This window comes from Centropristis striata, chromosome 19 (genome assembly GCF_030273125.1).
Source record: "Centropristis striata isolate RG_2023a ecotype Rhode Island chromosome 19, C.striata_1.0, whole genome shotgun sequence".
NCBI lineage: Eukaryota > Metazoa > Chordata > Actinopteri > Perciformes > Serranidae > Centropristis > Centropristis striata.
In genome coordinates, this window is record NC_081535.1 from 33,491,257 (window position 1) to 33,504,162 (window position 12,906).

Consider the following 12,906-nt stretch of genomic DNA (forward strand, 5'->3'; position numbering starts at 1 on the left):
TGGCACTTAAGAAGTATTTTCTTTTTAAGAATGCTTTGTGAATCCGGCCCCAGGGCTTTAAAGTGTGGAGCCCCCAAGGGCTGATGAAACTAGGTGATCTATTTAAAGGGCAGCTTTTACTTTCCTTTCAGCAGCTGCAACTGCAATTTGGTTTATCTAATCAAGGTGCCTTCTACAGATATTTACAAATTAGAGATTTCATAGTTTTAAGACACCAACTTGATGACTAATAACATCATTTCCTGGCTCTGTCTCTATATATTAGTAAGAAATGCATTACTCTGAACTCACAAACCACCAAGCAAGCTCAGGAGAAAGATCTAGGCCTTGCTATAGATGAAGCTGACTGGCTGAAGTCTAGTCTCAGGTCATCAACATTGTGTAAACAAATCCAGACAGTTCAGAATCGTACATGGCAAACATATAACACCTGTTGTCAAGAAGAAAATGCACGCTAATATTTCCCCGCTTTGCTGGAAATGCAATTCTGAGACTGATAATTATAGTCATTGCCTTTGGGCATGTGTGGAGCTACAAAGGTATTGGTCTACTATTCTGCCCTACAAAGCAAAAAGGCAGTAACTTATTATCATTTTCATGACATTCAAGTCATCCTTTGTTATGTGACGAAACATCTTATCTCAAATGTGTGTCGTTTTGGAGAAAAATGGTAGTCGTTTGTACAGTAACTGCAGAAAGCCCTAGTGAAACAAAGCAAGAGTTCAGTAACATCCATTACTGTATTCTGGTTATGTTTTACCCAACAAAAAAATAACCGTGTTGCTGCGCAGTGAAGTTACTGTTTCCATGGTGACACACAGCTGATTTCGCGGCATCTTCACGAAAAATTATTTTGTTTATCGTTTGTTTTATTTTGGAGAATCTACTGCCTTTTTCCTTGGTATGGTGCCACGTTTTTGGTAAGTAATACAAAGCAAGAATACAGTAACTGCAAAATAGGGTTTAAATATAAAATGAAATATGAGGATTGATATGTAGAAAAAATAAGCTAATATAAAGTAACAAAACAGCCACATGTCCAATAATCTACCTATAACTACTTAGGCTGGATTACAGGATAACTTTAAAGTCATTTTTCTCAGTTCTGCACTCTGCCTAGTTACTGCCTTTTTGCTTTGTAGGGCAGATTTGTGAATGAAGTGACTGATATCTTTGGTGTCCCAACACTGATGGAGCCTATGTGCCTGATAGTTGGTCTGATCTCTGACAGTAAACACAGGAGACTTTTTAATACACAAAAAATAAAAAACTTTGTGAAAGTTTGATTGGCTGCTCTAGATGAATTTATCTCCATATAACTGACTTTTTAAAACTCCTTTAAGAAGCAGAATTTCCTGAAAATAAGCCTGAATATGACTAAACACACCTGTTTGAAACAGCCCAGAGGAGTTCCTGAAAACTGGAGCGGTAAACCTCTGAGGGGTTCATTAATGAGCAGTTTAATGGAGTTTAATGCAGCCTGAGAGTAGGGCTGGGCGATATGGCCCTAAAATAATATCACGATATTTCAGGCTATTTTTGCGATAACGATATTCTTGACGATATTACGAAATACTTAAAAATATATAGAAAATATGATTTTTTTTAGTCTGTATAAATAAATACAAATCTAAAATGTAGTGTGAAGTGCAAATCTCAACAGTTGCCAAATGCAAAAAAAAAATACTCTGAAATGAAAAAAAAAAAAAATGACTCTTGAGTATGAGCAAATAATAAAAATAACCATTTAGGGGTTCCGGGGGCATATTTTAATGACATTTTGTAAAGGAGAATAAAGGTTCTTGTATGTTTTATTTAAGGCATCTTATTTTGACAGTCTTCTTGTAAATTCTGTGGTAGATTCTGTTAACACACCGTGCTCTTATTTTGAAAGCTGCATGTGATTAGCGACAGAGAGTAAGTAGCTTTTTGTGATTAAAACAACATTAATTGTTAGCTAATGTTAGCTTGTGGCTAACGAACGGCGTTATGTTGCCAATATCATGATATGCATTTTTTTTAACCATAAAAAAAATATACCAATATTCAGTACTGTACTTAAGTACAATTTTGAGATATTTGTACTTTACTTGAGTATTTCCATTTTATGTGACTTTATACTTCTACTTCACTACATTTTGAGGCAAATATTGTACTTTTTACTCCACTACATTTAGCTGACAGCTTTAGTTACTTTTCAGTTCAAGATTTAACATAAAAACATTAATATGAAATGTTTGCTAACATGTTAACATGTTTTAAATTGAACATCATAAGAGTATATTAAGTAGTAAAAATGAGCCTTACCTTGAGAAAATTAAAGCAGTCCGTACATAAATGCATCAAAAATAATAACCCACCAATATATTTTTAGAATATATAAAACAATCCAAGTGGGTTCATTCTGCATAAAAAGTACTTTTACTTTTGATACTTTTAAGTACATTTTGATGCTGATACTTCTGTACTTTTACTAGTAAGTTTTGAATGCAGGACTTTTACTTGTAGTGGAGTAATTTCACAGTGTTGTATTAGTACTTTTACTTAAGTAAGGGATATGAATACTTCTTCCACCACTGCCGATATTATCGTGAACGATATGATATGGCACACCCCTACCTGAGAGCTTGAAGAATACTGCTGTAGTGAAATAAAAAACATGAACACCAGCTGGTTTTTCTCAGTATTTCTATTGGACTGTTCAGGAGTTTACGGTACATAGAAAACAGTGACATTTTACACCACGTCAACATCTGTAAAACCTCCAAACCATTTCCAGATGTCGCCTGAAATAGTCACATATATAAAACAGTACACTAATAATTAGACGCATCACTTATATAAAGTACACAATGTTTTTTAAAGTCTATACAAATGGGCTTCTTCTCTTTTCTCCTTATACAATGTCTTATCAACAGGGCAGAAAAATAAAATGTGGTACACATTAAAAGCTCTTGTTGTGTCATGGCACTGTGTACACGTTCCTCTGATCCGTATTTACAAAGACTCACAAAGGGTTAACGGTTAGTCACGTCATGTATTATAATACACTGTTACACTGGAAGATTCAATATGATCCAATATTGTGCTTAAAGAACGAGTCAAATACACGTCAATATACTACAGGGTTCATTTAAAGGAACAGTTCCACATTTAGGGGGAAATACACAGAATTAGATGAGATGATTGACACTTCTAACATCTGTCTGTTGGTGCAAGAAATTTAATATTTTCATTTAATAAGTTAATTTGCAGAAACAGATATCTCCATTTTGATTTATTTTCCTAAATCATGTTTTTTTAAAAGAGTAGTCCAATCAAATGGCTGTTGTGCATTTAAAAAATTTGCTGAATCAAGTTTTTTTTTTGTGCAATCAAGGGAAAATCAATCAAAATTGTAGTTTTTGCTTTTGTTTTTGCAAATTAACAAATATAGTTTGATAAGAAAATGGTAATATATCAAAGTTTACAAGAAGTTAAATTAGGTTTTTTAGTTTCTATAAACCCATAACAAGTTGAAGATCAAAGATATGTGCATATATGCAGTGTAGAAAATATATTTCATATGGAAAACATCTGAAAAATGTTGGTTTTTTTTGTTAAGATCTAAAAATTGTGCTGTTCCGAATTAGAACAAATGTTTCCTGATCAAATTAAAAAAAGTCTAAAATGGGTTAAAGGATTAATCCACTGGTTTATTATTATTCTATTATAATATTATCAGACATATGATGGTTTAAGTTTAAAAAAGAGGTACTAATTGATGCAGCAGAACCAGAGAAATCGTCTAATTTTATGACTCTTCCTTGTCAAAACCTGGCGCCTACATTACCCACAATGCAACTAACCTAAGAGCATCAAGACTCTCCAGAGTCCATTCAGAAAACAAATATTTAAAACTTGTTTGCTTGTGATCTTGCAGACAGACCTGACAAAGCATGAATTCAGACTTTTTATCGATCGGCATCATGTTGTAGTTTTTCTGCTTACTTTTGATCATTTTATTGCAATTAAACCACAGTGAAAGCAGTTTAATTTGGGTTTATACAGCTGTAGAAGCCATGTAGCAGTTGCTTGCAACAGCCAACAGCTGTCCTCAAAATCATCTCAATAAGAATTTGTAATTTGTGCAAAAAGCTGAGTGTAAAACAATCATTAGGCAGCTGTTTCCCCTGCAAAGCTAACCAGCATTAACCCTTTATCAGGCAAATAACTATATTTGGTAACTTCAGGTAATATTTCGAGAAAAAAGATGCAAATTTACTAGATTAAAGTGGCAAATCTACAAGAAAAAAAGTCACAGATTTAAGAGATTTAAAGTGGCAAATCTGCGCGAAAAAAAGTCGCAGAGAAAAAAGCTTTTTTCTCCCAGATTCACCACTTTAAATCTCATAAATCTGCGCTTTTTTTTCTCGTAGATTTGGCACTTTAATCTCGCAAACTTTTTTCTCAAAATATTATTTTCGTATGTTTTTTTTTTTTAAACATTCTGTCAGTATGTAATATCCTCCAATATTCTCTAGGGTTGAAATTTGGAATTTGCAAGTATTTCAATGAGTGTCCTATTAAGGGTTAAAGTGGTGAATCTGGGAGAAAAAAGTTGCTTTTTCCCCACTTTTTTCTTGTAAATCTGCGACTTTTTTCGCGCAGATTTGCCACTTTAAATCTCTAAAATCTGCAACTTTTAGTCTTGTAGATTTGCCACTTTAATCCAGTAAATTTGCAACTTTTTTCTCGAAATATTACCTGAAGTTACCAAATATAGTTCTTTGCCTGATAAAGGGTTAACAATTTTAATAATGCTAAATGTTGACATTGACAACATTGAAAAAAGTGGGGAAAAAGCACCTTTTTTCTTGCAGATTCACCACTTTAAATCTCATAAATCTGCACATTTTTTTCTCGTAGATTTGCCACTTTAATCTCGTAAACTTTTTTCTCAAAGTATAATTTTGTATGTTTTGTTTTTTTTACACATTCTGGCAGTATGTAATATCCTCCAATATTCTCAAGGGTTAAAATTTGGAATTTGCAAGTATTTGCATATTTAATTGTGCCCTATTAAGGGTTAACTCGCTCCATATGAAGCGAACAGACATGAGAGGTGTCAATATTCTCCTCTAACTCTCTGACAGAAGCGTTTTATCCCAAAATGTGGAAGTTGATCTTTAAAGAGATATATGAAACGTGACAGAATCATCTGAACTGACCTTCATGATAAAATCCCTTTTGTTTGGACTCATTAAGTTAAAGCGCCGTTTTGTTTTCTGCTGAATCTTTAAAGTGGACAGTGCAAAACTAAAGTTAGTCGAGGCTTCTATAAATGCATCTAATAATCCTGTAACATGAGGCAGAAGCCCGCCTAGACCACAGTAGTCCCAGTACAGACTGTACACCTTTAGACCAGTGCTAGCTTATCTTCCTGTAGGAAAACCAACGTGTTAGAGAAACAGACAATAAATAACAAAATGCAACAACTTTCAGTGGCTTTGTTCGAGGATGTTAACCTGTGTGATGATCGATGGAAACGTGATGTGAAAAATGCTGCTATAAAAAAACAAAACTCATCACAAAGTCTGTTTCATTTCTGCTCCGGAGCTTTTGGAGTTGGAGGTTAAATTTTAAGTGCTTAAAGAAATAAACTTTCACACCTAAAGTTCCTGGAAACTGATTATTACAGAAGCTCCAGAAATATTAACCCTTTATCAGGCAAAGAACTATATTTGGTAACTTCAGGTAATATTTCGAGAAAAAAGTTGCAAATTTACTAGATTAAAGTGGCAAATCTACAAGAAAAAAAGTCGCAGATTTAAGAGATTTAAAGTGGCAAATCTGCGCGAAAACAGTCGCAGATTTACGTGAAAAAAGTGGGAAAAAAGCAACTTTTTTTCTCCCAGATTCACCACTTTAAATCTCATAAATCTACGCATTTTTTTCTCGTAGATTTGCCACTTTAATCTCGTAAACTTTTTTCTCAAAATATTATTTTCGTATGTTTTTTTTTACACATTCTGTCAGTATGTAATATCCTCCAATATTCTCAAGGGTTGAAATTTGGAATTTGCAAGTATTTCAATGAGTACCCTATTAAGGGTTAAAGTGGTGAATCTGGGAGAAAAAAGTTGCTTTTTTCCCACTTTTTTCTCTTAAATCTGCGATTTTTTTCGCACAGATTTGCCACTTTAAATCTCTTAAATCTGCAACTTTTTTTCTTGTAGATTTGCCACTGTAATCTAGTAAATTTGCAACTTTTTTTCCTCAAAATATTACCTGAAGTTACCAAATATAGTTCTTTGACTGATAAAGGGTTAAATTGACATTGTGGTGAGATTATTTTGTCACAAAAATGCTGTAAAAAACTAAAAAAAGGAAGAAAAAACATGAAGTAAATAAATAAACTGTCCTTCATTTGTCCAATCTGTGGAGTGTCCCTTTAATTTAAAGTCCACTTACATCCCATTGTCTTCTAAAGTAAAACCAGAAGTTTAAACTGTGAGGACAGTGATAAAGCCAGGAACATTGGAAGCTACAATTTCCAATGTAAGACTAAATCTAAATCAAGTTTTTCTGGTTTTCCATAGATTAATATTTAGGTTGAGAACAGAGAATTAGGGCCACTAGAAAAGCCAGAAATAAAGTTGTGTTATTAAAAGAATAAAAATCATAATATTGTGAGATTAAAGTTGTAATATTACATATTTTTATTATAATATTTATTGAGAAAAAGAGTTGTAATATTTCAGGAATGAATTCAGAGTATTCAAGAGAACAAAAAGTACTATTTTAAGAACAAATTTGAATAAAAAATTTAACAAAGTTAAAATATTTTTAGAAATAAGGCGTAATATTGTGAAAAAAAAGCTGTAATTTTTTCAAAATAAAGTGATTATATTTCAAGAATTAAGGTGTAATATTTTGAAAACAAAGTAGTTATATTTTGAGAATAAAGTTGTAACATAACACGAATAAATAAGTAATATTTTGAAAATAAAGTTGTAATATTTTGAGAATAAAGTCGTAATATTGCAAGAATATTGTGAGTATAAAATTGAAATATTTCTAGAATAACTGAAGCCTTATTATTCCCAGAAAAAAGTTAGAATATTTTGGGAATTAAATCAGGATTTTAAGAATAACTTCACATTTATAGGAAAAATCTAATAATTTAAAAGTAAATAATAATTTATTCTTATAATATCATTGAAGGGCAGAGTTGTGGCATGAAATGTTTAAAGCCTGATATTAATGAATTTTGTTGAAGGTATTGAAGAACCAAAGATTTGACTGAGAAAGTTTTTTAAATTATTTTATTTTTCTTGTGATTGTTATTTTTTCCTCTAAATTGCTTTTTTCTCATAAATTCCTTCCATTTTTCCTCAAAATATTTTTTTTCTCATAAATTCCTTCCATTTTTCCTCAAAATCGCTTTTTCTCATAAATTCCTGCCCTTTTTCCTCTAAATTGCTTTTTTCTCATAAATTCCTGTCATTTTTCCTCTAAATTGCTTTTTTCTCATAAATTCCTGCCATTTTTCCTCAAAATTGCTTTTTTCTCATAAATTCCTTCCATTTTTCCTATAAATTGCTTTTTTCTCATAAATTCCTGCCATTTTTCCTCAAAATTGCTTTTTTCTCATAAATTCCTTCCATTTTTCCTCAAAATTGCTTTTTTCTCATAAATTCCTGCCATTTTTCCTCTAAATTGCTTTTTTCTCATAAATTCCTGCCATTTTTCCTCAAAATATTACACCTTATTTCTTGTAATTCTTCTTTTTTCCTCTAAATTGCTTTTTTCTCATAAATTCCTTCCATTTTTCTTCTAAATTGCTTTTTCTCATAAATTCCTGACATTTTTCCTCAAAATATTACACCTTATTTCTTGTAATTCTTCTTTTTTCCTCTAAATTGCTTTTTTCTCATAAGAAGAACCAAAGATTTGACTGTGAGAGTTTTTTAAATGATTTTACTTTTCTTGTAATTCTTCTTTTTTCCTCTAAAATGCTTTTTTTCTCATAAATTCCTGCCATTTTTCCTCAAAATGGCTTTTTTCTCATAAATTCCTGCCATTTTTCCTCAAAATATTACACCTTATTTCTTGGAATATTAGAGATTTTTTCCTGTCAGTGGCCCTAATACTCTTCCGTTGTTTGATGATCTGGAAGAAAGACAGTGTAAAATATTAATAAAACATTAAAAAATGAGTAAAATGTTTGCCATGGCAGTAACTCTCTGAGGAATGTCGAGTTCATTTTCCCTTCAGTTTGAACTGTGCTTCATTAAGTTGCATCGTTTTCTGCTCAATAACAAATAAAAGCCCAAAAAAAACCAAACACTTATTCTTATTTTAGAAACAAACTTAAATGCAAAACACGATAAAAACGACAAAGTGCAGATCGGTTTTTGTTATAAACATCAATATTGCACCAAAGCAGCATATTTGGACGAGCATTCTGCAAGACAGTTTATCTTCAGAGAAAAGAGCTGCAGAGTAGAGGACAGTGGCTACCAGTGATATGCATAAATACAGTATAAAAATACAATATGGAAAAATCTGGAGGGGATTGAGTGGGTCAGGCTGTGGAGAGTAAAAGGTTAGCTGTGTTTAAGAGGAAGAGGAGGGTTAGGATGCAGGTAAAGAGTCTGTTGGAGCTACTAGAAGGTCTGGTCGTCGTTGCAGGACTCCGTGGCGTGGCCGAACGCCTCGCAGATGTCGCAGTAGGGCCTCTGGTCGGCCGGGTTGCCGTGGTAGGTGGTGTGAGGTACCGAGTCGGGGCTCTGGGCCTGAGTGGGACAGTCCTCGGTGTCGTGGAGGTCGAAGCAGTCGCAGATATCACAGAAGAGACGAGGAGTCGCCTTCTTGTCCCGCTTAGACACGCCTTCAACGAACCTGTGGGACGGAGGAAACAGTGTCATTTATCTTCTTCCCCACACACACACACACACACCATGCTGCTGCTGCAAATACTCACTACAGCACTAAATGTGGAGCTGCTGTCAGAATAATTAGAGAGAGATCTGTTAGAATAATTTGAATATTATACGTTTTTTAAAATTAAATGTTACTGTCTTCCTCTCTTTTTTCTCTTTGTGATTTTTCTCCAACAGTCATCACAGGTCACTATGCATGCGTAATTCACTAAACCTTGATAATGTCTATCTCTATGCATTTATATTAATCAGGTAATATGATTTTGATACAATGATTGTGTTTGTGTGTTAATGTTGATGTAGAAAACTATGATTACTTTGATTACATATATTCCATTTGCTTAAACTAATTAAGATTCTATAATCACAAAAAATAGTATTGTCTGTCTTATATTTTTTAAACTTCAAAAGAACATGTAGATATTGAAGAATAGTTGGGCTCTTGTTATATTTCTGTAGAACATATTAAGGCAGTATGTTCGTCATAAGAACTTTGTTAGCAGGCCACAAGGCCTTGTCTTGTCCTGGGCAGCAGTGATTGTTTTGCCCAGGTGGCCTGATGTGTGACGGTGTGAAAGAAGACTGGCGAATCAGCGGAGGGGGAAGGCGGGACTTCCTGGAGGAAATCTACCTTCATGATATAATTAAACTATGTTAGTGTGGAACTGGGGTTTTTTGCAGGAGTAGAGACGAGGTTTTCAGACTTCATGACCTGAAACCTGTCTGTGTGTATCAGGGACAGTTAAACTGATTCCTAAAGTGAATCCCAGAGCTCTGTAATTCACATTTCTTGACGTATTGTAATAAAACTATGTTAAACTGAGAACTCAGACGTCTCCAGCTCATCATTTCCCCATCAAAGACTGCGCAGAAATAATTGGTGAGGTATTTTCCTGTTGGTGTCAGATTATTCAATTTTCAAGGTTTACTCATGCAATTTTTCTAACAAACAGTAAATCTGAGGGAAATGATCTTGCTGCATGGACAGATAATTTACCTTGACAAGATTTCTTAGATTAAGATTGTTAAATCTAGAAATAAGCATGTTAAATGCTAAAAATAAGAAATTAACTCTTACAACAAGATAAATTATCTAACACTTTTAAATCTAAGTTCTTTTATCTTGGTAAGAAACAAATCACTTGCAGTACAAGTACTTAGATGAGTGCCCTATAAAGGGTTAAAAGTGATACATGCAGGCAGAATGAAAAGGGGTCAAAAACAGACAACAGAGCCTAAAATGTTGTCCTTTTTCTTTTTCTACATCTCTTACCCGTCTGTCCCGTCGTTGCCGTTGAACTCGGCCAGCGCCAGCTTCTTCAGTTTGATCTTCAGCTCCTCGTTCTTCCTCTGCAGGTCCACAATCACGCTGTTCAGGAAGTTGATCTGAAGGAGACAAACCGAGACAAAGATCACCTTCACGCTTCTGTACAGATTAAGAAGTGAGAACCCTGAATTAGAAAGACAGTCTCACCTGGCCCTCAGCGAACTCCTTCTCCTCCCTCAGCTGCTCCAGAGCTGCATTGCCTACAGAAGAAATCAGAAAAATTAGGCTCCGTTTACATGATGACGGTCTGAACAGAAGACGCAAAAGTGGCGTCTCGTCTTCACTTTTTATTCCTCGTTTAGACGAGCGTTTTCAGGAGGAAATCTGCTGCATACGGTGACGCAAAAGTGTGTGAAATTCAATTGTATGCAGCCAGGCGGCATCACTTAAAGCCATAAGAGCATCTTTGGGCATGTGGAAGTTTTCACACCACACATTTTCATCAGCTACTCCTTCCACAAAGTTCTCCTCCATCACTAGATCTCCCAGGTCTCGTTCACAGCCGTCTGGCTCCTCCCACCAATCGCTGCATCCAGAATGTGATGGAGGTAATTCCAGATCCTTCTCTGTTCACTAATACTATCTGTACATATCCTGGACATTTGGTGGAAAGACTCCTGTAAGTTTATTAGAGCTGCCAGAGCAGCTTGAAGGTCCCACCATGGAAATAATCCCACGTTTCTTTATTTCCTGTCCTGGAGCATGTATGTGACGTAAACACATACGTGACGTGAGCAGATCAGATCAGAGTTTTGTGTCTTGTCAGTGTAGACGACACGCTACGGAGGAGCGGATTACACTTTTACACTTTGGAGGGTGGTTTCAGATTTTTGCGTTTTTAAGCCCCAAAAACGCCGTCACCGTCTAAACCAGCTATTCTCAACCTTGGGGTCCAGACCCCAATTGGGGTCGCGAGATGATTTTTGGGGGTCGCCAAATCATTCTTGAAGTCAGCTCTGTTTCCACTGTGTTAATGTGTTTTAGTCTTTTTGGTCACCTAATGTCTTTTTTTGGTCATTTTGTGTGTTATTTTGTCATTTTGTGTCTTTTTTATGTCTTTTTTGATAATTTTGTGTCTTTTTTAGTCATTTTGTGTCTTTTTTTGATAATTTTGTGGTCATTTTGTGTCTTTTTTGGTCATTTTGTTTCCTTTTTTTGGTCATTTTCTGTCTTTGTTTAGTCATTTTCTGTCTTTTTTTAGTCATTTTGTGTCTTTTTTTGGTAATTTTGTGTCTATTTTGGTCATTTTGTGTCTTTTCTGGTCATTTTGTGTATTTTTTGTTCATTTTGTGTCTTTTTTGATCATTTTGTGGTCAATTTGTGTCTTTTATGATCATTTTGTTTCTTTTTTGGGTGATCTGAACTGTGCGTGTGAGATTGTGTTCAGTGAGCGGGGGTCACGGACAACATGCATATTAAATTGGGGGTCGCGACTCAAAAAGGTTGAGAACTACTGGTCTAAACGAAAGGCACTTCCCATAAAATATTTTGTCATTTTTACCCGCAAGCGTCCTGGTGTAAACGGGGCCTTAGTTAATAACAATAAAAACCTCCTTGTGAAAGACTTCTAAACACCCCTATGGTAGTCTCCTCACCTGTGGGCGGAGCTTCCCTGTCTCCTCCCTCTGAGGCCTGCGTTCCCATGAGCCTCTGCTCCAGGTTGTGGACGCAGCCCTGCAGCTGAGCTTTGTCTCTCTCCAGAGCCTCCACGGCCGACTGCAGCGTCTTGGCCATGGCGTTTTCTCCTCGCAGCACGGCGATCTGCAGGGACGCAGCAAACACAGGAATTTACCTCACACGGCTCAGAAAACACAGGCTGAAGTTTAAAAGAACTTGTGTTTAAAAGTCGTGGCGTACCTCGTTCCTCAGAGTCTCCAGCTCCCGGTCCTTGTCTGATATTAAGGCTCCTGTGTCCTGATTAGAAATGTTTTCTCTGCAGAGATAAAAGTGAGAGATTTAGAGGAACAATATGTTGACTGACTGATCTTTGTCCAAAAACAGCTGAGGAAAAGAACTTTCTCTTAAAGATGTTATTTATGTTCTTAATAAAGAGGAGATCAAAGATTAAAAGATCTAAGGACAGTGTTTCTGAGACCAGAATAGATTTATGACTTTATATCTTTATTATAATCTCTCTGCATGCTTGATTTCATTTAGTTTTATTTTAATCTAATGTTGTGGTTTTTGTTGAGAGACGTAAAGATAGCTGCTCTGTTTTCTATCCATGAAACTAAATATCTATTCATTCATTATCGTTAACCGCTTATCCTATCACAGGGCTGACACATAGAGACAGACAACCATTCTTTCATTCACTCCTATGGACAATTTAGAGTCACCAATTAAACCTAAGTGCGTGTTTTTGGACTGTGGGAAGAAGCCTAATGGGGTTCGACTCCCAGCTGGGGGAAAGGAGCCGCAGGCGGGAGTCGAACCAGCGACCCAAGAATCCTAACCACTACACCACCGTGTAACTGACCATGAAACTGTGAAATTATATGATTTAGTATGATATATGATATGAGTTAGTGCATTCATAAAACTGAACTTTGGGCCATTTTTTCTTTTTCTTTTTGACTTATAGAGAGCATGGAGACTCATTTTATTATAATGCATAGTTTGCTTGGTTAAAGGTACACTGTGATTTCCTGG

General features: G+C 35.1%; 1 protein-coding gene across 2 annotated transcripts in view; it reads right to left on the minus strand.

Moving 5' to 3' along the window:
* Positions 1-8,341: 8,341 nt before the first annotated feature.
* The window catches only part of clip1b (CAP-GLY domain containing linker protein 1b), a 56,714-nt gene continuing 52,149 nt past the window's right edge, over positions 8,342-12,906 (minus strand). For both annotated transcript variants that reach the window (XM_059357473.1, XM_059357472.1), the window contains 5 exons: positions 12,112-12,187; positions 11,850-12,015; positions 10,402-10,454; positions 10,201-10,313; positions 8,342-8,886 (listed from right to left, as the gene is read on the minus strand). In XM_059357473.1, coding sequence (XP_059213456.1) covers positions 8,652-8,886; positions 10,201-10,313; positions 10,402-10,454; positions 11,850-12,015; positions 12,112-12,187 — 643 coding nt within the window. In that variant the 3' untranslated portion in view covers positions 8,342-8,651. The remainder of the gene's footprint in view (positions 8,887-10,200; positions 10,314-10,401; positions 10,455-11,849; positions 12,016-12,111; positions 12,188-12,906) is intronic.